General features: G+C 38.5%; 1 protein-coding gene across 1 annotated transcript; it reads left to right on the top strand.

Annotated features, from left to right (window-relative positions):
- The first annotated feature begins 211 nt into the window (after positions 1-211).
- On the top strand, positions 212-23012 carry LOC127422342 (transcription factor RelB homolog). The gene is made up of 11 exons (XM_051665797.1): positions 212-619; positions 1323-1334; positions 1448-1623; positions 7546-7851; positions 8562-8722; positions 14148-14239; positions 16262-16393; positions 17437-17541; positions 17705-17920; positions 20276-20350; positions 20957-23012. Exons 1-11 carry the CDS (start codon positions 577-579, stop codon positions 21421-21423), a joined length of 1785 nt encoding a protein of 594 aa, XP_051521757.1. The 5' UTR covers positions 212-576; the 3' UTR covers positions 21424-23012.
- Positions 23013-24908: the final 1896 nt, after the last annotated feature.

Genomic DNA, 24908 nt, shown 5'->3' with positions numbered 1-24908 from the left:
CATACACATCTGAGATAGCATGAGGGTGAGTAAATTATGAGAGAAATTTATTTTGGTTGAACTATCCCTTTAAGGTGTGCCTTTACAATTTTAGATTTATTGCAGTTTGATTTAGCCTGTGTAAAAAATCGAGAGTATTGCCCATTTACATAGCACGGCTTATTTAAGGTCGAAGGTGCCGTTTTGATACACTTACCTAAACTCACCTGTTGTTAGTCCGTTGTCATGGCGAGGAATCTTGGGGCTTTCCTCAGCTGTGACGTATGGGGGATTTCCATCCACAAGACCAGCGCGCTGTAGTTTATCTAAATAAAAAGTGAAACAAATCGTGCGAAACAGTGAGGTATTTGTCATGTCACACGCGTTCGTGAATGAGCGAGAGCTGAAGCTGTGTCTCCCGAGATTCTCTCCCGTAAAAGCTTCCGTCAACCGAAACAAGCGAAGCACCCGGAAATGAGTCTTCAGCGCTGAACTCGTCACCGTTTCGAAGATCATTTCAGTTCAACACAAAAGCCATCTACGAGTGCGTGAAGAGAACAGAGAGAGAGTCTTATATCCTTCCACAGTGCGCTTGCAATGAGAAACATGAGTATTCGGAACGGCACAGCGGATAATGGAGGTCAGTTCACTTTCTCACACGTTCAGATCGGTCGGCCTTGTTGTCGGTCTGATTCAGCATGTTTTAGAAATACTTAATGTAGTTTGAGGTTAAGCAATGAATTGTGCATGTACTACATTTAACGTGAACATATGACACTGTGCGCTTTATCACGTTATATTGCGTTTTTAAATGACCGTTAATTGTATAAGTTCTTCTCAGAGAGAAGTGGGTGTTTAAAAAGCTACAGGCCCGCATCGAAACAATAACACAGGCCTGAGAACATTTTCCTTGTGTTGCCGTTTTGAAAGTTATCGCTTTTATAGTCTAGTTTTTGCGTTAAAAAAACGCGCTTGAAAACGCAGCAGAACAGAACGCAGGTGTCACGTGACGCTCCAGTGCGAGACAGCGGTCAAAGACTTCCGTCTGACGCATGTTTACAAGACAATGAAGAAGAGTGCAGACGGACGCAAAAACGGGTTCGGTGTGAACGGCCCCTAATATGTTTGTTCTGAATAAGCGCATGTTTATGAGCTGATAATACAGACACGTTGTTGCAAAAGCGTCTCCATTGAGACACATTTCGCAAGTGGTTGTTTATCGTTAAACGCGAATGTTCTGTTCTATAAATAAAGAAAACGTTGCTTTCAGTTTCGTTTTCCGGTAATGCGCGTGTTTTAACTCTTTTCCTCTGTCTTTCTCTTCATGCCCCCTGGACCTGCAGCATTGGATCTAGGTGAGTGTCATTGTGACGTCATTGGGTGTTTATGAGTTGACCTTTTATATGATAGCAAATAGTTATGTGTGGTTTAACAGAGGTCATATGTTCGTTTCAAAACTGTCTCACAGATATTATAGATGAGTACCTTTTGGAGAAGTCAACTAAAGAGATGACCTTGACAGGCCCTAAAACAACACTCCCTGGTCCCCCACCTCCACCTGCGGACATTGAGTCGTTGGACCCTCCTCCATCTAGGAGCAGGCGCAGCGCTCCAGTTTTGGTTCCCAGAGGAGCAGCACCACAGGTGGGTTTTTCTTGGGACAATATACTTAGACCAAAAGAGTTCAAGTTAGCCAGGCCGATTGACCGATATTATATATATATATATATATATATATATATATATATATATCAGTGGCAATGTCTCAGGGCCAGTAAAGCCTTCTTTGCTGGCGTAACATGCCTAATAAATCAATATTTTTTCATCCTTTCATTCTCATTCACCTTTTTGCCTATGTATTTTCAATCACTTTCCACTCCTAATACATCTACAAATGAATAGCAAAAAACAAAAAGTTTATCCAATCAGAATTAATCCCTCGATGCTTATAAGCAAAGAGTATCAGCTCTTTCACAAATCGCATGCTCCTTAGCCGAAGCACCGCGTGAGTCTGAGCTCCACCCCGTTAGGCCAGGCCTTCTAGCTGGCCTTGAGTGATGCAATCACACTTTAAGTGATGTACGTAATTTGAAAGTGAAGAGCGCAAGATCTTGCTGACAAGTCGGCTGTCAGCACCATTGAGAAACAGATCCTTATGGATATAAAAACCTGAGATGTTCTGCATGATCGTGCGATTGATTAATTAAACAGGAAAGGAGGACTGATTTTCACTTCAAGCAAATTGGTAAGTGCTTTTTGCATTGTTATAGCAACATCAGGAGTTTTCTAAGTGTAAATTAGGCTGCTTGAGCATCCAGTGTTGGATCAGGTTTTGAAAAGTAATCGTGTACCCTGACGAAACAAAATTTATTGCAAGCAACATTTAAATCGGAAATATTATTAGAGAGCTTTTTCTTGGTATTAAACCTCCTTGATTTTGGCTTTCGAGCGTGGACGTTTTTTTTAAAATGTCAATGTTAGGCATATGGTGTCTTTATCATTGTGAAACTGTGTTTTCTTAATGGCATGAATCACACTGAAGGCCTAGACTTAAAATGCACAGGCTGCCACTGATATATATATATATACATATATATGCCGGACAGGGGGTACTCCTCCTTGATAATTTCGCTAGTGTTATTCCCCTTTGATTGTGTTTCGGCGTTGGATTGGTGGGGGGGGGGCGTCAAATGTTTCAGGGGTTCAAGGAAAACCTAATGTGGTAATGCCCCCTAAGACCTGGCCATGCCGATATTCAGCCATTTTGAGATTACTGGCATCAATAACCATGCCAATTGGCCAATTAATAGAAGTGATCATTCCACCTAGGGTCAGTTCCAAAATTGTCTTCTGACAGCTTTCTCAATGGATAATGCACCATTATTCAAATATTTTTTTGCAAGTATTGTGTAAAGTTCAATTCGTTCTTACATTTTGGGTATGCCTCATAATTTGCATTCATTAAATTGTATTATAAAGACATTTATATCAGCATCAGCCATTATATAACCTATATCGGTCAACCACTACTCAGAAAACTGCTTTTTTTCATCTTTATTTAACCCTTTCAACTCTTAAGGTGTTTTTTTTTTTATCCCCTTTTCTCCCAATTTGGAATGCCAAATTCCCACTACTTAGTAGGTCCTTGTGGTGGCGTGGTTACTCACCTCAGTCCGGGTGGCGGAGGACAAGATTTCCTGTTTCAGTGGCTTGCCCAAAATTAAAGGCTTATAACTCTTTAAAAAAACCCAAAGAGGGTCAATTGTTTACTATCATTTTAAAGAAAACTTTTCAAATATTTTAATGATATACCTGTAGATTATGATAAATTATGGCACTCCTTCTAAGAAACTGCTGGAAGAAAAAAAAATCTTGAGCCAAAATATAACTTTTTTTTTCTTCCTGATTTGACATTATGTACCTCAGGTTGTAAATAAGGTAGCTCCAAAAAACTGCTTTTGTTTTGTTCCCAATCATGTCACCTGTAACTGTGTAAAATGTTGTGTTGATACGACAAAGCAATAAAAAGTTATAGCATTACAAAAAGAATTTATGCTAGTGTCCAAAAACGTCTCCAAACATAATAACTAATTACACATGCGAATACAACAATTACTAAAGGTATGCTCTCTCTCTCTCCAAAGCATGCAGGCATCAGTAACGAGATCTCATTCAGTTCCATTCTGTGTCATGTACTTGGCGCCATCTCCTTGTGGCCATATGTAATTAGAGTGAACGATCCTCTCTGCCCATATTTGGATGACTTCCACCTCTGATTGCAGCAATCTGAATCCTAATATGATTAGTTTAGCATTCTGTGATGCTGGAAAATGTACTACATCATTTCCAATGAAGACATCTGATCTATGAAAGCTAACGTGTTTTAGCCAGATAGCACATTATGTGCTGTGTGCACATTGTGCTTCGTGTGAATTATCTAATGATCTATGCATTTGGTTATGTTGTGTGTGGGTTGTTTTAATGAGAATCCCCTCCTCTAAGTAATGTTATGTGATATTTTATGTTCTGTTTGTTTCTCGTGAAGTTATAAGCAAAAATAATATGTACAGTAAAAAAAAAATTTTTAATAAATTATCAAAAGGGAACACTGATTTGTCTGCAAAATTTAAAGCACTTGTTCAGTTTTGGTCATAATGCCTACATGCATTGTAAAGTAGAGCTTCTAAACTTTAAAACTGCATATTTTGGGTTGGCCAAGATTGTAGTTATTAAGGGTTAAAATATGTTGATGCATAGTTTTTTAGGGTCAGGTTGTTTGCATCAAATTCAAACAATATTTTCAAACAGTTTGTGCAATAGTCTACTTGATTGGTGTTGGTGATAGATTTCAAAACTTGTTATTCTGTAATAAGAGTTACAATAAGTTTGTTTATTTTCACGCAGGGCATCAGGCTTTTGTGAGAGACTGTAATTTGATGCCTGCTTTCAGTTAGTGTTCTCTTCCCTCATGCCTTTCTCCCCATACAACAGGCAGACAGGCAAATACCCTCCTCTCTTTCCCCCACTTTTTCATTGGTTGATTTCTTGAGCAGCAATGCATTCTTCCTGTTTCTACAGATCTGCACCATGCTCTCTCAGGCTCTTCTCAGTGGTTCTTTGTGTAAGCGATCTGAGTCTATTCTCAGGCATGTCCAGACGTTGTCTTCCTCTACTATTTTCTCCAAAACTCAACATTCTGCAACTTTTATTTCTCTTTCTTTTTATCTTTGAATGTTGATGACACACTGCATAAGTCAAACCAGCTGTTTATAACCCCTTCTCTCTATTCTATTTCTCCCCCTCTTTGCTTTTTTACATGCTTTCTCTTTCTCTCGTGCTGTTCTCTGTTGCTGGTTAAAAGATTTTGTCATAGTTGATAGGCTAAATGAACATAATCCAACAGGTCTTTTGATTACTTTTTGTGTGTAGCAGACTAAACTTGACAGAGATCAATACAATGTGTTTGACAATAATGACTGGGTTATCAAATGCTGACAGTAACTGAGTTGTTTTTCCACTAATGGGTTCAAATATTGGAAAGTACAACAAGGAACATCTAATTCTAAAGTAGTAATAATACTAGCTAATGTGGTTTCTGTACCCTTTGCTGACACATTGTGTTGTTTGTGGGGATTTGAAAATAACATCTTATTTGATGGTTGGCAGACAATTACTGGTCATATTTTTTTAAATATGGAGTATCAGGATTAGCAGAGAATAATGAGGCTCAGGACCCAAATGCAGAGTGAAAATATACAGGTAAAAAAACAAACCAAAATTCCCACAAGGGGGAAAACAAACATAAACTACCCCGAAGGGGAAAAAGGGTAATCCAGGCTGAGACAGAGGGAAACAGGACCGACCAGACCGAAACAGGAACCAGGTAGGGGAAACAGGACCGAAAAAGAATACACTAGACCGACTAGGTACACAGGACAAACTGGCACTGGACAGCAAACAGGAGGAGACTAAAATAGGGAGAGAAATCAACAGGTTAACAAGACAGGGCAGGTGTGACTAATAAACCAATAATGGGCAAACAAGGAGGCGGGGTATGACGTAAGAGAGAGAGACACGCGGAAATGCAGAAACAAAATAAAGCAACATGCTCTCACAAGACACAAAACACCCGAATGGCATGAGTGCACATCGCCAAGACAATAAGGCAATATATGTTCATGCCAACCAACAAACAAGACAACGGAATGCGTAGCAACACAAAACAAAGCGATGTCACACATTCTCACACTAAACAAAACCTGAGCGTACATCGCAACAGGCAGCAAAAACAAAACAGGACACCTGTGTGAGAGTTCGGCCACACACAACCCGAAACCTCAGACCGAAATGACAGAACCTCAGCACAACGTGAAGACAGCTCGCGACCCGGGCGAGCAGCACAAAGCGAGCGCAACACATGTCCACCAAGATGACAAGCACAATGCACACACGCCAATACAAGACAAGACATGGAACATGAGTGTCCAGATCCCAAAACCGAAACCGAACCAGACAGAAGGGTCAGGATCCAGACACCATGCTCCGGACATGAAACAACACCGACCGAAGAGCGCACGGCAGGGAAATCAACCGAAACAGTGCGCTCACACCAAGACAGACAACGAAACACAAGACAGACATGGGACGATGATGTCACGGTCCTGTCAGACAGAACAGACAGAGTGACTGGACCGTGACAATGGAGTATGCAGTAAAATAAGCCTTGTTGGCAGATCTTTTTTCATTTGTTTAAATATTTTGTTTGTTGCTCTATATTATTTTATTTGTATGTTCATTTGTTATCTGGAAATCCAGCTTTGCCGTAACTTGCTTTATAAGAAGTGCTCTCTGGAGTACTCTATACTGATTTGACAATCGTGCCATCCAACGATCAGCAGGGATAGAGTGACTTGCACTACACATAATTAAGTAATATTGGCATTATATTCATGATGTTAGCCAGAGGGGAACTGTCCCCCACAGTGAGTCTGGTTTCTCCCAAGGTTATTTTTCTCCATTAATCAACATCTTATGGAGTTTTGTGTTCCTTGCCACAGTCGCCTTCAGCTTGCTCACTGGGGTTATAAATGCAATTATTATTTAATTACTTATTTTTAAACACAATTCACAATCGTATTTGATCAAACTACACAATGATGACTCTAAGACATTATAGATATTACAGTTTTATCTTCTGTAAAGCTGCTTTGAAACGATGTGTGTTGTGAAAGGCACTATGCAAATAAAAATGACTTGACTTGACATAGAGTAATATTTCACCTTTCATCCGCATATTGCTTCTCACATAATAAAGCAATTTCTACTTCAAATCAATATTTTATGTCCATTTAATTATTTGTTTGGTAATTAGCCATGTAATTAGTGGGATAATCTACATTATTACATAGATTATCCCTTACGTATTAAGCTTCAGTGTATAACTCAAGCCACAGTTTCAAATCAAATTGTGCAGCTTGTTGAGACTCAAAGGAATATTTCAGATTCAATACAAGTTAAATTCAGTCAACAGCATTTGTGGCATAATGTTGATTACCACAAAAATTATTTCGACTCGTCTGTCCTTTTCTTTAAAAAGAAGCAAAAATCGAGGTTTCAGTGAGCAATGGAAGTGAATGGGGCCAATTTTTCGAGGGTTTACAGGCAGAAATGTGAAGCTTATAATTTTATAAAAGCACTTGCATTAAATCTTCTGTTTAAAGTCATGTTTTATTTTAATTCTAAAGTTGTTTAAATCATAATTTTTACAGTCATTTTAGGGTTTAAGGTTTGTTGACATCGTCCTGACAACGAAGTTGTAAAATTAGCTCTAACTTTACACAGAAAATATTAGTAAGTGATTTTATCACACTTAAATCATGTTAACACGCATATTGTTTACGTCTTGTGGCTATACTTTTAAAACAGGGAGTATTTTAATGTTTACGGATTGGCCCTATTCCCTTCCAGTATTAAGTATCTTGTATTTTACATGGACAAGTGCCACATATTCTACCACTTACACAATCAGAAAATGGACAAATCGGTTTTGTATGTCTATTTTTACAGCATTCATACAACTTTAACCAGGTCCCTACCACTCACACGGATGGTATGGCACCAATGCATGCTATGCGAGGTCACAAAGGGGGATCTCAGCGAGGGGGACAAGGCTCTGCAGTGGTCCAGTGTCTTCCTCCTCAGCAGACTGGAACGGAACATCTGGAGCGCTTCCTGGAAAAGCCGGAGGTTATGTTGGTGGAACAGCCAAAGGAGAGAGGCATGCGGTTTCGTTATGAGTGTGAGGGACGATCAGCAGGCAGCATCCTTGGAGCCTCCAGCACTGACGTCAACAAGACCTTGCCTGCCATTGAAGTAAGTCAAGGGGAAAATGTTTGACGTGAATGCTTTGCTTGGTTTGTGTGTTTGAATTGATGTGACTAGTCTTTTGTCAAGAGTTTTAACAACTTTTTAATTCTTATCCTGAAAAAACTGGTGACACGAACCTAATGAATGAACTTATGAGTCATTGTTTTTCTTAGTTGTAAAACCCTGCTGTCATTTACTCACCCAAACCAGTATGACACTTTGATTTTAATCAGATTTCATGTGGGGGGTTTTTGCTCTTCAGACTACAAACTAAACAGATTTTCGGCCTGAACAAACTCTCTAAACCTCTCATTTAAATTGCGTTCTGTTGATATTTTTCCATTTACACCAATACTAAATTGATTCAGCGTCCTTATTTGATTCAGTGTCTGGAATGCACCGACTATCCCAAGACAGCGGGGGTTCCCCCATTATGGTTTGTGGTTATTGTATATAAATGTCGAACATGTTACGGCAGCTAAAAATTAAAGTTCCCTGGAGAAGTGTGCAATGCATGGGCTGCAACGGAGGGAACTACCTTTAAACCACACAAATAAACTCATACAAATAATTTATTTCCATTGGCAAATTTTCATACATTGGTATATTATAAACTGAAACGAAAGAGGCTGTCTAATCAATGAAATCACAAAGAACCTTTGTAACCAGCGGGGTTACTCAAGTAAAAGTAAAACTGTTTTATATCTGTCTTGTAGATTCAAGGTCCCATCGACAATATCAAGAATGTGACAGTCACCGTGTCTCTTGTGACAAAGGACATCCCTTACCGCCCTCACCCTCATTGCTTGGTTGGGAAAGACTGTTCTGATGGCATCTGTGTCATCCACATCAATCCCCAGAGTAGTCGCAGGCACAGGTATATTTCTTTCTTAATGTCAAGTTTTGGGTAATGAAACCATATTATATTAATATCTGGGCCGTGATACAATATTTAAATTCTTCTGTATATTTAGTGCATTGTGATCAGTGTTGGGTAAATTACTTAAAAAAATAATCCACTACACATTACTAACAAGTTCTCTAAAATTATTATCAGATTACTTTACTGATTACATCATTAAAACATAATCACATTACGCAATGACTTTTAAGGAGGAGCTTGACGAGGTAATTAAGTCCCTACCTACTGGAAAGGCTCCGGGGCCAGATGGTTTTGCCGCAGAATTTTTTAGATCTTATGCTACAGAACTGGCTCCACTTTTGTTAGAAGTTTATACTGAATCATTAAAGAATGGAAAGCTTCCACTAACCATGACACAAGCCCGGATCAGTCTGATTCTTAAAAAGGACAAAGATCCAAGCGAGTGTAAAAGTTACCGTCCAATCTCCCTGATCCAACTAGATGTAAAAATATTGTCAAAAATTTTGGCTAACCGATTAAGTTATGACATCTCTTATACTTATAGATCAGCTGGGGTTTATTCGGGGCCGCAGCTCTTCTGATAACATCAGGCATCTCATCAATATCATGTGGTCAGTAGCGAATGATCAATCTCCGATCGCTGCCATCTCACTTGACGCCGAAAATGCGTTTGATATGGTAGAATGGGATTATCTTTTTAAGATTTTGGAAGAGTATGGGTTCGGGAGTACATTTATTGGTTGGATTAAGTTACTTTATAGACACCCTGTAGCAGCGGTATAAACAAATGGATTAATTTCAGATTAATTTACTCTGGATAGGGGCACTCGGCAGGGCTGCCGTCTTTCCCCATTATTGTTCTGTCTTGCCCTGGAACCATTAGCAGCCGCGATAAGAAAAGAGGATGATTTCCCAGGGGTGACAGCGGGAGGTGTGGCGCATAAGCTTCTGCTTTACGCAGATGATATTTTATTATTTGTCTCTGAACCTACTAGATCTATGTCTTGCCTCCACAGAATTATTAATTCTTTTTCCAAGTTCTCAGGATACAAAGTCAGTTGGTCTAAATCCGAAGCTTTGGCGCTGACAGCCTACTGCCCAGAAACGGCTTTCCAGCCGGGCACCTTCCAGTGGCCCAAACAGGGCATTAAGTATTTGGGGATTTTATTCCCAACAGATTTGTCTGATTTAGTTAGTGTTAATTTTGACCCTTTAATAAAAAGGTTTTTGAGCGATGTGGGCAGGTGGGCTTCATTACATTTATCGATGATTGGGAAGGTTAATGTAATTAAAATGAATTGTATTCCAAAATTCAACTACCTGCTTCAGTCTCTCCCAGTAGATGTCCCCCTCTCTTATTTCAAGCAATTTGATAGCATAGTGAAGTCCTTCATTTGGAATGGTAAGCGCCCCAGGTTAAATTTCAATAAGTTACATAGGCCGATTGACAATGGTGGGTTAGGCCTACCCAAGATTCTGTTTTATTATTATGCATTCGGTCTCAGATATTTGGCTCATTGGTCACTTCCATCTGAGACAGCCCCTCCCTGGTTTTGTATTGAAAAGGAAGTTCTTGCCCCTATCTCACCACTGCAAAGCCTTTCGATCAAACTAGCCGGAGAGGTTAAGTCGCACCTCGTTATTTTGCATTTGCACTCGATATGCTTATATGCCAAAGTGTTTAATTCGGATATTTATTTAAACGCAGCCTCGAGCATATGGCTGAACCCTAAACTATGTATTAATAAGTCCCCTTTTTGTTGGTCAGATTGGATTGTGAGGGGGGTTAATACACTTGGTGACCTATATGAGGGTGTAGTATTGAGACCTTTTGAAAATTTGGTTCAACATTTTGGCATTCCCAGATCTCTGTTTTATAAGTATTTACAGCTTCGCCACCTACTCTGTACTATTTTTGGGAGTGGCACGCACCCCCCTAAAGCGGCAGGTACTTTGGGAGAGGTGATTGCTGCTTTTGGAAAAGGCCATGAAGTATTACTCCCTACTAATTCTGGGGGATGGAGCCTTGACTTCTCTCAAGAGAGTATGGGAAAAAGATTTGAATGTGGTATTGGAGGATGGAGTGTGGACTAAGATTCTTAAAAATGTCAAGTCTGTATCTAGAGATGCAAGGGTTCGCCTTATGCAATTTAAGTTTTTTCATAGATTTTATTGGACCCCCTCTAGATTATATAGGCTTGGTCTTAAAGACACACCCACCTGCTGGCGATGCCAATCAGAAGTTGGAGACACTACCCATGTCTTTTGGGGGTGTGTTAAGATCCAGGAGTTTTGGTTGAGGGTTCGGAGTTATTTGTGTGATGTTTTGAACATTCAGGTTTTGCTTTGTCCCAGACTCTGTATTTTGGGTGATGGGGCGGTCATGCATTTAGGGGATAATCACATAAAAAACTGCATTTGAAGAAGCGATAAGTAGAAGGCTGGGGTTTAGGGACTTATCTGTTAAAAAATGGGGCAAATATTTAGTTTCTTTGGGGGACTCTCGGGGAGGGGATGTGGAGAGTTTAGTTTAATCATGTATGCTTATTATTATTTTATTTATATAATTTTCTTTTTTTTTTTTGTTTTTTTTTTTTGGATTGTGTGTGTGTTATGTGGGACCACAGGGGTGTTCGTTAGGGGTCAGGGTGGGATTGTATTAGTGGGGTTTAAATGTAAAATGTTGATTCTTTATATATGTGTTGAGTTTTTTCCACTGTCGTGTATATGGATCAATAAAAATGTTAATTACAAAAAACTAATGACTTATAAGTTACTTTCTAAAACACTTAGAAAGTTCTCTTTCCCGCTCCATTCAAAATAATGTCTATTTTTTCCTTGTTCAATGTAACACACCCTTCAGCTGTCACAGAAACACAAACAGATGTACATATGAATTCACATTTTAATTGTAGTACACATACATTTTTTTATATATATATATATATATATATTTGTAACCCAAGTAATGTACACTGCCTGGCCAAAAAAAAAGTTTCATACTCTACTATTTCATTGGAACGCCTTTAGCTTTGATTATGGCGCACGTTCATTGTGGCATTGTTTCAACAATTATGCAACGTCACAACATTTATTTCCATCAAGAGTTGCATTCATTTTTGGCCGAGATCTTGTATTGATGACAGGAAGTCTTCTCCAGCACATCCCAAAGACTTTCACTGAGGTTAAGTTCAGGACTCTGTGGTGGCCAATTCATGTGTGAAAATTATTCCTCATGCTCCATGAACCACTGTTTTACAATTTGAGCCCGATGTATCTTGGCATTGTTGTCCTGGAATATGCCCTGACGTCAAGAAAAAAAAAAATCCATTGGTGGGATAACCTGGTCATTCAGTACATTCAGGTAGTCAACTGACTTCATTTTATTGCCGCATAAGGTTGCTGAGCCTAGACCTGACCAATCAAAGCAACTCAGGCTTGTACAGTGGGCACTATGCATGATGGGTGCATCGCTTCATGCGCATCCCTTCTTACCCTGACGCACATCGCTTTGGAATAGGGTAAATCTGGACTCATCAGACCACATTACCTTTTTCCATCGTTCAACAGTCCAATCTTTATGCTCCCTAGCAAATTGAAGTAATTTTTCCCGATTAGCCTCACTAACAAGTGGCTTTCTTGTGGCCACACAGCTGTTTAGTCCCAATCCTGTAAGTTCTCGTCGCATTGTTTGTGTGGAAATGCTCTTACTTTCACTATTAAACAAAGCCGTGAGTTCTACTGTAGATTTTTTACGATGTGACTTTACCAAGTATTTTAGTGATCTCCGATCATGATCATTCAAGATTTATTTCTGATTACATTTCTTCTGCAAAGCTGACGGTTCACCATTATCCTTCCAGGTTTTAATAATGCATGGACAGTTTTTAACCCAATTCCAGTGATTTCAGCAATCTCCTTAGTTGTTTTCTTTGCTTGATGCAGGCTAATAATTTGCCCCTCCTGAATTGTTGCAGCTGAAACATATTAATCACTGCAGTAATGATCCAATCATAGGCTCTCAAGTATCTGCTTATTTAAATCCAAACAGCAACTTTTTTTTTTTGGCCAGGCAGTGTACTTAAAATTACTTTCATTAAAAGTCAGTAACTGTAGTCTGATTACAAGAATTTAAAATGTAATGCATCACACTACTTTTTGTGCCAGAAATTAATTAGATTACAGGTACTAATTACTTTGTAGTCCAGTTACACCCAACACTGATTGCAATTTAAAACTGTGATATATTGCGAACCCATTTGTTTCTCGTTTATCTTCATTAGATAGTGTTGAACTTCCTGCTTTACTTTATCATAGAGCTATAGAAGTTTCGTATAGCAAAGGCGTGTCAGTAAATAAAATGACATGAGAGTGGGAATATCGGGCCTTGTTTCATGTGAATAATGAAACAAAAAATATTGATTCATGGAATTAGAATATCAATACAGGTCAAATGAGGCGAAATAATGGAAATACTGTATATGGTGAGGTAAAATATTGCAATGCTGAGATTATATTACATTTTACCTTTATATAACAAAATATGTATAATATTGAAATTGACTATTTCACAATTTAAAAAAATTTGAAACTAAAAGAAAAAATGTGGTTTGCAGGTTTGCAATCTACATTTTTTCTTTTAGAGTTATATCCTGAGGAATATTCTGGGTTCAATACAAGTTAAGCTCAATCGACAGCATTTGTGGTATAATATTGATTACCACAAAAAATTATTTCAACTCGTCCGTCCTTTTCTTTAAAAAAGCAAAAATCTGGGTTACAGTGAGGTACTTACAATGGCAGTGAATGGGGCCAATTTTTGGAGGGTTTCAAGGCAGAAATGTGAAGCTTATAATTTTATAAAAGCACCTGCATTAATTCTTCTGTTAACCCTCATGTATTATTTGAGCTGTAAAGTTGTTTAAATTGTCATTTTTACAGTCATTTTAGGGTTTGTTGACATTATATCGTCATGGCAACGAATTTTTAAAACTGGCTATAACTTTAAACAGAAAAGGTTAGTAAGTTAGTATCACACTAAAATCATGTTAACACACATATTCTTTATGTCTTGTGGCTATACTTTTGAAACAGTGGGTATTTTAATGTTTACAGATTGGCCCCCATTCCCTTCCATTGTAAGTGCCTCACTGAAACCCAGATTTTTGCTTTTTGTTTTTAAGAAAAGGAGGGGCAAGTCCAAATATATTATGTCACAAATGCTGTCGATTGAGCTCAACTTGTACTGGACCTGGAATATTCCTTTAATGATTTTTTTATTTGCTTTTGAGCAGATTGGATTCATTTTATCACTTTAAAATACCATTCCCCACCTCGTTTTGTGCCACGTGAAGCAGCATGGTCCGCAAAAGGGGGTCGAATGTTATTTCCTGCATTAACCATGTTTGTATTTTTCCAGCTTTGCAAATTTGGGCATCCAGTGTGTGCGGAGGAAGGAACTTGATGCCTCGCTGCAGAAGAGGAGGAATAAAAATATTGATCCTTTTAACAGTGAGTAGTGGAAAACGATTCCCAAATAGCTAGGTGATGTTGAAACTGTTGATTTTTCATACGAATCATGATTGAGATCAAAATTTCAATGTTAACAGCATGTTGGATCAACATTACATTTTTGATGAAAGCCAACAGCACGTATGGGTGTTGACAGTGACATTGAACAAATTAGATTCGTAGTGGATGACCACGAAGTCATGTGTGCTTCTTAATACTCTAATTGATGCTTCCTCGTTAGTGAGGGAACATAGGTGCATCAAAAACAGAAGTCTTGTTTGTTCACATGAATTCTCTGGCACAACAATGATTTTCATGCACCTTATTATTTCTCTGTCCCTTTGTTTTACTGGCTGGTTTTTTGTGTTAGTTGTTGGATTACTGACAGATTATTACAGATCCCTTAAAGCACAGCGGTAATACATTCTGTGCAGAGTCATCAGTGATTGACGTCACTTAGAAGTGACACTTAAGTGAGTAAGGATATGCCATTTGACACATTTACTGCTTTGATTTAATTATTTGAATAGCATTCATGCATTCTTTCCTCATGTCTTATGAGGCAGAAGTTAAGAAAAAGATAGAAATAAAATAGTGCTGGAGCAGTTCCTCCAGAGCCTTCAGCAAAAGCCTTCTTTTCTTTTTTTACTGTCATTACTTTTGTGATGAAGATAAATAAACTCTAGAAACTATGTGAAAGTTGTTTTTATTTTTATACATATTTTTCACAAAATGTAGTCTTTGTGGATATTTCAGAGTTTTAACAAAAGTGATGTAGAATCTGCATCAGATTCTAGCATTGACTCAACATTGATTTTTTTCATTGAAATTTCAATATTGTTTCAACAATAATTGAGGTGCTATCTGGGTTGCAGACTGCATGGCTCTGTTCCAACACCTGCCAACATAGGCTGCTGCCTTCTAAAGGAACATGCTAACTGAAATGTAACCTCATAAGCAAATGCTTTGAAACGCTTTCTGAGTCATACAAATAGCATGTGAAATGCAAAGGAGACTTGACTTACTGTTGATTGTGATAGAGTTTGACGTTATCATTACGGGTGCACAATAAAACATTTGTGTGCCGATATCTGATTATATAGAACAACAGCTGCTAATACAGGCAATTTGGTGGTTCTGCTTTTTTCTGCAACCTTGTTTCAAGTCACTAATAATTAATTGCTTGTCTCTTTTTAACTGAAGCAGCCTCCACTTTGTGAATCTCTTCATATTACTTGTTGTCTTCATTTGATTAATCAATTATTTAAAGTTTAAATGGTAGTTTCACCTCGTGAAATTCTTGTAGTGCAAAGCTTACGAATTGCAACTCTTGTCATTGTCTCTCAATTTAAAGTAATTCCACAAAAGAAACATTTTCTTTTCCACACAGCTCAAGTTTTGATCCATTTTTCTGCCCCCTATTGACAGGAAATAATCAGCCCTGATCATTGGCTGTTTTTAAACAATCGGGATATGTGCAGATGGTGCAGATAATTGCTTTTATCGGGCAATACCAATAGACCTTATTCATTGGAGCACCATCTTTGCTTTTTGATGGGAATGAAAATGAGGCTGAGGGATAGACTTACCGTCTCTACAATGACATGCACTGGATAAAGCTATCAAAAAGCTCTGTCTGGGCAGTGGAACGACCCAAAAACACTTTAAACAACAGTACAACACATTGAAGAAACTGTACATCTATCTGTCACAGCCTTGACAATTAAAAAATCAAAGATGACGCTGCTTTGGTGCATCGCTAGTTAGCATTGCTAAGCTAACACTGTGATACTCTTAAGCATAAAAACTTACAGCACACACAAATGTGATACAAATTGTCAATTTTTAAATTAGATTGAAATATTTTATCAGTATTTCTCAGTATTGAATGCATTACTCTTACTTTGTTTGCCATCTTAGATAAAACATTTTTACTTATCTTGATGGCTTGTCTTGATACTCTTCTACTGCAGCACTGTAGCATGAGCTTTTGTTGAATGTTTTTCTCTTGCCTTCTGGCAGCGGGACACTCTAAGAGCATTGAGGACATGGACATGAATGTTGTGAGACTGTGTTTCCAGTGTGAGCTGGAACGAAAAGACGGAGACAGGACCTACCTTGCTCCTGTGGTTTCCAACCCGATCTATGACAAGAGTAAGTCCCAAATGACGCATTATATACTTTGCACTTACTCTATGCACTTGGCCTTTTAGTGTATTAATTTTCATTGGGTAGTATTGTCCCAGTCGAACACTAAAAAAAATGTCTTACGTGGAAGCATTCACCGTTTTACAACCAACGGAAGTGATGTTTCAAACACACGCAATGTGTTGCTGCTAGCTTTAGCACGTTGGCCAGTTAGCCAATGCCAATACATTACTCACACTACTTACACCACAAAATGGAGTAGAATAGTGCAGAAATATGTGATTTGGGGCAGGGCTAATTTTAAAATGATGTAGAGCATAGTATAAACGCTGGCTTTGTTCACCTAGGGTACTGTATTTCGTCCAGAAGAAAAAAGTTTGGCGGCTTCTATAGTATAAATCAGGCTTAATTAACTAGCAAACTGTTGCTCTGCCATTACAATGGCTGACTTGAAAACAGAACATAACAGCACCAACGCACCCTATTTTGCCCCTTGTGGCAATGCTGAGAATGCAAAAATCTAACATTGTATTATGAATTGCGTTCCGACACATTTCGGAATGCAATGGCACATGAAATCGACACACTTCACGCACAAGTCGATAGAAATGCAGATAAAGGTGTTTACATGCAATGTGAAATCTGGGTAATGGGTAAAAATCTATATGTGCCGATCAGATTTTGCGTAGACCATTGATTAACTTACCCCGATAAAGGAGAACCGTTTAAGGCCTTGACATGACCTTACAAGTTGTCGTCTTACTAAGCATAATCGGTGTAAGATTGTGCATGTAAATGCACTCGTGACCATACAGCACTAACACGCTCTATAGTGCCCCTTGTGGCAATGCTGAGAATGCAAAAATTGTGTTATGAATTGGCGACACATTTTGGAATGACACATGAAATTCTAGTGTTTGACTGTTTCAGGCTTTATTGTTTGTACTGTTAGTGGCTCCTTGAAACAATCAATGGTAGTGTTCAGAGCCATGATGATTCTGTAATTTCCTACTAGATGATGTTTGGTTTGTTTGTGTTTGTCTGATTAGAGGCGACCACAACAGCAGAACTGAAAATCAGTCGACTTAATGTCATCAGAGGCCCCTGCACAGGAAAGACTGAAATTTACATGCTGTGTGACAAAGTGCAAAAAGGTACATAAAAATGCTACATTTAAATTCCAAACATATCCATCATTCTGTTACTTCAGAACATCTAAAATCAGGATTGTACAGTGATAACACTATTGTTACCATGTTTATGATGCATTTGAACTGAAAGAACTAATCTGTGTACACATGTCTGGAAACCACACAGATGACATTGACATAATCTTCAGCTTGGAGGACTGGGAAGCCAAAGCGGAGTTTGCTCAGACCGATGTCCACAGACAGATCGCCATCGTCTTTAAGTCCCCACCCTTCAGGGAGCAGAACATATCTGAGGAGGTAGAGGTCAACGTGTGTCTACGCCGCATGTCTGATCGGATGGACAGCGAGCCAGTCAAGTTCACCTACGTTCCAGACAACGCAGGTGAGTCATTGAACACCCTTTAAAGGAATAGTTCTCCCAAAAACGGAAAATTCTGTCATCATTTATTCACCCTCAGGTAGTTTTAAACCACGATATTGAGCTCCCAAAAAACACAATAAAATTACCATAAAAGTAGTAGTTCATATGATTTGTTCACCATGTTCAAAGTCTTCAGAGGCAAACGATAGCTTTATGTGAGGAGCATACCTAAATTTAAGTCATTTTTTTATAAAAACAAACTTCCCCTCTGCTGTAGCTCTCAAATCATATTCGTAATTCTGCATATTCCAACTTGCCGCATAACAATCGGACAAAACTTTAGCAATAGATTTGTGTCATTAAGTGTCAAAGTGGATTACATCCTCACACATTGTCGGCTTATTAAGCATAATCGCTGTAAGAGCGTGCATGTAAACACACTCATTTACAGCAAACATGGTGCAGTGGGATTTGACACCGCAAATTTAAATATACACAAACGAGACCTACAGTGGCAAGAAAAAGTATGGGGACCCTTAGGAATTAGCTGGTTTTCTGCATTAATTGGCCATAAAATGTGATCACATCTTCATCAAAGTCACAAGTATAGACAAACACAATGTGCTTAAGCTAACACACAAACAATTATAATCTTTCATGACTTAATGTACAAATCCCATTAAATGTTCACAGTTCTGTGGAAAAAGTGAAAAGTAAGTGGTCTGGGCTCTGACTGGGCCACTCCAAAAAGTGGATTTTCTTTTTTTAAAGCCATTCTGTAGTGGATTTACTTTGATATTTCAGGTCATTGTCCTGCTGTATCACCCAACTTCTACTGAGCTTCAGCTGCTGCACAGCCACCCTGACATTATCATGTAGAATATCTTCATAAAATTAATTTTTCCCTCGGTAATGGCAAGCGGTCCAGGCTCAAAGAAACAAAACAGCCCCAAATCAGGATGCTCCCTCCACCGTTCTTCACCGTTGGTATGATGTTTTCATGTCGGTATGCAGTGCCCTTTTTTACGCCATACGTAGTTCTGTTTGTTATTCCCAAACAATTCAACCTTAGTTTCATCAGTCCACAAAACATTTTCCCAGTAGCGTTGTTGAGTGTCAAATTGGCATTTGGCAACTTTAGGCACGCAGCAATGTTTTTGTTGGAAATCAGCGGCTTCCTCCATGGTGTCCTGCCGTGGACACCATGCCTGTTGAATGTTTTCCGTATAATAGACTCATGAACAGAGATGTTAACCAGTTCCAGTGATTCCTTCAAGTCTTTAGCTGTCACTCAAGGTTTCTTTTTTACATCATTGAGCATTCTGCGGTGTGCCCTTTGAGTCATCTTGGCTGGACGGCCACTTCTAGGGAGACTAGCCACAGTACTAAATCATCTCCATTTATAGACAATTCATCCAACTGTGGAAAGATGAATATCTAAGCTCTTCGAGATAACTTTGTAACCCTTTTCAGCTTTATGCAAAGCAACAATTCTTGATCGTAGGTCTTCTGAGATCTCTTTTTTGCAAGGCATGGTCCACGTCAGCAGATGCTTCTTGTGAATAGCAAACTCATATTTAGCAAAAAAATGTGTGAGTGTAGCTCTAACCCACACCTCCAATCTCATTTCATTAATTGGATGTCAGGTTTGCCAACACCTGACTCTAATTAGCTTTTGTTGATTGTTATTAGCCTAGGGGTTCATATACATTTTCCAACCTACACTGAATTTTTGAATGATGTATTCAATATGTCCAAGAACAATACAATGATGTGTGTGTAACTACTTAAAACAAATTGTGTTTGTTCATTATTGTAACCTGGATGAAGATAAAACCAGATTTTAAGACAAATGTATACATAAATGCAGGTAATTCCAAAGGTTTCACATAATTGTTCTTGCCACGGTATGTTGGATGAGTATTTCAGCGAATAACAACTTACGTTTCGGGCTGTTCCTCATAGAATGCCCCCACATAAAAATTTAATTTTTGCATGAAGTATTCTTTTAAAAGAAGTAACAGTAATGTGTTGTTTAGAAAATATTTAGAAAAGAGCATTACAATAGAAAACCAATAGAGCAGTTATATTAAGGCAAGATGCCTCAGGTCCAGAAATGAATCAGCACCTCTCTTGCAAAGGAGGCCGTGTTATTATGTCAGTTATTCAAGGGGATTTATAAATAGGCCGCATTATGCAAGTGGAAACTGAAAGTATGTAGGAGGAAACTTTAATACTATTAATTCAATAGCACTTCAGTTGTGTAGAGCACAAACACTTCATTTATTACCTTTTTTACTGTCTGTATGTTCCATGTTCCTTTCACCTTACATGGTTGAAGGAGGTTTAATCTATTTCTCGCTCTTTGATTTGCAGATCCCTATGGAGTAAATCGCAAGAGGAAAATAAAATCGGACATTAAATTCAGCGAGCAGTGCAGTGTCCCTCAAGGTAAGGAGATGACATGAAATCAAAACTGACCCTATTTACTTCCTTAAAGGGATTGTTCTCCCAAAAATGAAAATTCTCTCATCATTTACTCACCATCATGCCATCACAGATGTGTGTGACTTTCACAAATTGAACACAAATGAAAATTATTAGAAGAATATCTCAGCTCTGTACATCCATTCAATGCAAGAACATTGAACGTCCAAAAAAGCACATGAAGGCAGCATAAAATAATCCATACGACTTCAGTGGTTAAATCCATACCTTTAGAAGCGATATGATAGGTGTGAGTGAGAAACCCACACCTATCATATCACTTCAGAAGACATGGATTAAACCACTGGAGTTGTTTGGATTACTTTTATGCTGCATTTGTATGCTTTTTGGAGCTTCAATGTTCTGGCCACCATTCACTTGCATTGTATGGACCTACAGACCTGAAATATTCTACTAAAATCTTCGATTGTGTTAGGCAGTACAAAAAAAGTCACATCTGGGATGGCATGAGGGTGAGTAAATGATGAGGGAATTTTCATTTTTGGGTGAACTATCCCTTTAATATGTTTCTATGTCATTTAATACAAATATGTTCTCTCTGGTCCTCAGGTCAAGACATAACCATGAATGAACCCAGCACATCACAGCCATTCGACCCATTCTACATTCCCACCGCTCCCTTGGCAATCCCTGCTCAGGACGGGGGCATCCACATGCAATCCCAGGGCATGGAGGAAGGTCACTATAATGAGGAGTTTAAACAGGAGGACAGTTGTGTTAGTCTGGACCAAGAGGCTTTGGAAAAAATCCTACACGGCCTCACTCAGTGCTTTGGTGCGCAAGGTCCAGACCAGCTTATCACACAGTTTCTTTTAGGACCTGATTTCAACATCACTGTAGACGGCACAGATACGAAACCAAACTTAGCGGTCAACCAACCAATGATGAACGTGGCGTCTATAAATGATGCACACTTCAGTCAGATGGTGAGCGAGAATCAAGTGTATCCACCAGACCTGGAGAACATTGAAGGCCTCTTAGGCCCAGTGAAGAGTGAGAACAAGCTGGACCTTTGAACGCCTCTAAAGACTCTTGCGTCTTGACATTTGGGACTTTGTATGTAGAGTCGCTGCTGACTTTTAAATAATTGTGGACCAGGAAAAGATGTGGACTAAGTCTAACTTTGTTTGTGACTGCCAAACCAGTTTATCTAGCACTGTTTAACTTCCGGTTTGGTAGTGTGTAAATATTAATGAAGGATATTGCCTGCTTTGCCGAAATGTGGCAGCCAATGAAAGGCGAAACTTAAAGGGATAGTGCACCCAAAAATGAAAATTCTGTTGTCATTTACTCAACCGTATGTCATTTCAAAACCATTTGAGGAGGTGTTAGACAATCTTAGTCACCATTTACTTCCATTGTATGGAAAATTGGTTAACATTCTTCAAAATTTCTCCTCTTGTGTTTCATTGAAGAAAGAAAGTCAAACAGGTCTGGAATGACATGAGGGTCAGTAAATAATGACAGATTTTTCATTTTTGAGTGAACTATCTCTTTAAATAAAAAATCCGATTCCAAGCAAATCGAGCCACTGTAGTGTATCAGAGAGAAGCATGTAGCCATTGTGTATTCAAGTAGTCATTAAAAAGGGAGCAAGTAATGCTGCTCAACTGCTTTTATTGTGCCAGTTATGAAATGTGACTATCATTCGCTAATTTATTGTGTGGGTTTTTAGAGCAAAACCCAGTAGTATCTAGTAGATGGTCCCAGAATTAAATTCACTAACATATTTATGTTTTATATGTTACATGGTAATTGAACGGGTGAGATTTCTGAACCGTTCAACCGTAGAGGAATTTCATTTAACAGCATTAAGGTGACAAAATTACACATTTGACCGTAATTCTGAAGTTCAAGTAGTTTGATTTATTAAAAGGAATTCACACCTCAAAAACATTTTATTTTTATTTATTTTTATTTTTTGTATTTAACTTGCCGAATCAAGCAGCAGGACATTTAGTCATAGGTTTGATTCCCAGGGAATTCATGGACTGATATAAAATGTATAGCCTGAATGCACTGTAATTTGATTTGGATAACAGCATTTTCCAATTGCGTAATGTTAATATGTGAATGCAAACTCCTCTTTAGTATCTTTCTGCAGCGTTATGCTGGGTAGTTCCACCCACAGAGAAATCTCATTGGTCCATATTCTACTCCACATAAGTGTATACAAAGTCCCTTTCAGTCTCTGGTGTCAAGCAAATGTTAAATATGTTCTGATTGACTCCGTCAGGCAGCATTTTCTTGAAAAATTACTTGATGCTAAAAATCCAGTCGCACCATGCCTGGTTAGGACATGTATTCAAATTTATCCGGACAATGAAAATGATGCATATACAGTAGTTAGTGGCAAACAGATTTTAGTGTTTTTTTCAGTGCTGTAGATGTTAATTTTAATATACATCAGTGTTGAAGGAAGCCAGTATCACAATAGGATTGTTGTAATCATTGGAAAGCATATATAAAGTCCATAATACTGCTGTGATTCATCATGCGCTGTGTAAAAAAATGTCTAGCCTTGTTGCTATTGTTGCTTTCTGCTTCTTATATTGTGTATGTTACTGTTACAGGCAATATTAAATCATGTGTTTTGAAAAATTAATATTTTGCCTTTTTATATATACACACACACACACACACACACTCACTGAGCACTTTATTAGGAACACTGTACACCTACTTATTCTTGCGATCATCTAATCAGCCAGTCGTGTGGCAGCAGTGCAGTGCATCAAATCAGGCAGATACGGGTCAGGAGCTTCAGTTAATGTTCACATCAACCATCAGAATGGGGGAAAAAATGTGATCTCAGCGATTTCGACTGTGGCATGATTGTTTGTGCCAGATGGGCTGGTTTGAGTATTTCTGTAACTGCTGATCTCCTGGGATTGGTGCCAGAAACAAAAAACATCCAGTGAGCGGTAGTTCTGTGGATGGAAACGCCTTGTTGATGAGAGAGATCAACAGAGAATGGCCAGACTGGTTCGAGCTGACAGAAAGACTACGGTAACTCAGATAACCACTCTGTACAATTGTAGTGAGCAGAATAGCATCTCAGAATGCACAACTTGTCGAAATATGAGGTGGATGGGCTACAACAGCAGAAGACCATGTCGGGCACTTTATCAGAACCATGGTGTTCTTAAAATAGTGCTCAGTGAATGTAAACATGCCTATTAGTTACCTACATTATTATATCTTCCCATCTCAAAAGTGGGCGGTATATGTCCAAAGTCCAACCAAATGTGCCTCACCACATTAAAGGGATAGTTCACCCAATAATTAAAATTCATTCATTATTTACTTACCCTCCTTTTGTTCTAAACCAATCTGACTTTCTTTTTTGGTACACAAAGCGAAAAATTAAACAAATCAATTCTCAATGATGTCAAACAAAATGGCAGTGAATGGTGACCACCTCTTCACGCTTCAAAAGTATGCAAAAGTATAATTCAGAAGTCTAATAAATTATTAAATGTGACTAATGCTTTGTTCTGAAGGCATACGAGAAGGTTTGGTGAGAAACAAAGCTAAATCGAATGTATTATTTAGTGAAAATCTTGACTGACTGTTGCTCTCCTATGCGAGTTCATGAGAGTGCACGAGAGCAGCAGTTACACTGCCCCCGCTCACAAGATGAACAATCGGACCACAACAGAGATATTAACAACAGAAAACACAACACAGCAGCACATAAACCAGAGAACTGAACTTACAAAACATGTCTGAAGTGTTTGAAGTTGAAGAGGAGGTACATTTCTATTACCAACCTTATTTATATGAACTGGAGATCATTGTAAATTCAAAACAGTAAGACAGACAGTTGTTTGCCTGCTCACCATAGATTTCATCTATGTTTGTGAGTAACTAACTAAAAGTAGCAACGCAACTAACTTAACTGAGCAGTACTTGAGCTATTTTAACAATAGTGTAGCTTTCCAGTAACGAGCTACATTTTCCTACGACTAGCGGTGTAGCATCACAAATCGCTACGTTTGCCACATTATATTGCAAACGCAGCAATGGAGCCGAGGGAGTTATCAAACATGCTTACATAATCTGTCTTCTCTCTCTTATATGTAGGGTTGGGAAGTCAGAATCATTTAAAGCTTAAGTGTGTAACTTTTTTAGTGTTAAAATACTTTCTTCTATCCCAGCTTAATATGTGGAGACAACTGTAAGACGAATGTCTTAAATAAGTTAATTTTGTTAAAACTGTAAAAACCGTCTCTGTGGCGCTATAAAAGTGTTTGTTTTGAGCGACCACTTAGACCCGCCCCAACAACGTTCCTCAACCAATGGCATGAGTTAAGGGCGGGATTATGACTGTTTGAACCACTGCAGAGGAAATGAACCTGTTTAAATAAACGATTCATCTATATTTAGCGTTGGGAACTCCAATTCATTTTACTGAGTTGGTGCATTTGGACGGTTCATGTAAATGAACTAGTTCACATAAATGATTCACTAAAATCACGTGAGCCTCTGCACAGCCTTG

The sequence above is a fragment of the Myxocyprinus asiaticus genome, chromosome 31 (genome assembly GCF_019703515.2).
Source record: "Myxocyprinus asiaticus isolate MX2 ecotype Aquarium Trade chromosome 31, UBuf_Myxa_2, whole genome shotgun sequence".
Lineage (NCBI taxonomy): Eukaryota > Metazoa > Chordata > Actinopteri > Cypriniformes > Catostomidae > Myxocyprinus > Myxocyprinus asiaticus.
The sequence above is the reverse complement of the archived record's forward strand: the minus strand, read 5'-3'. Positions and strand labels throughout refer to the sequence as shown.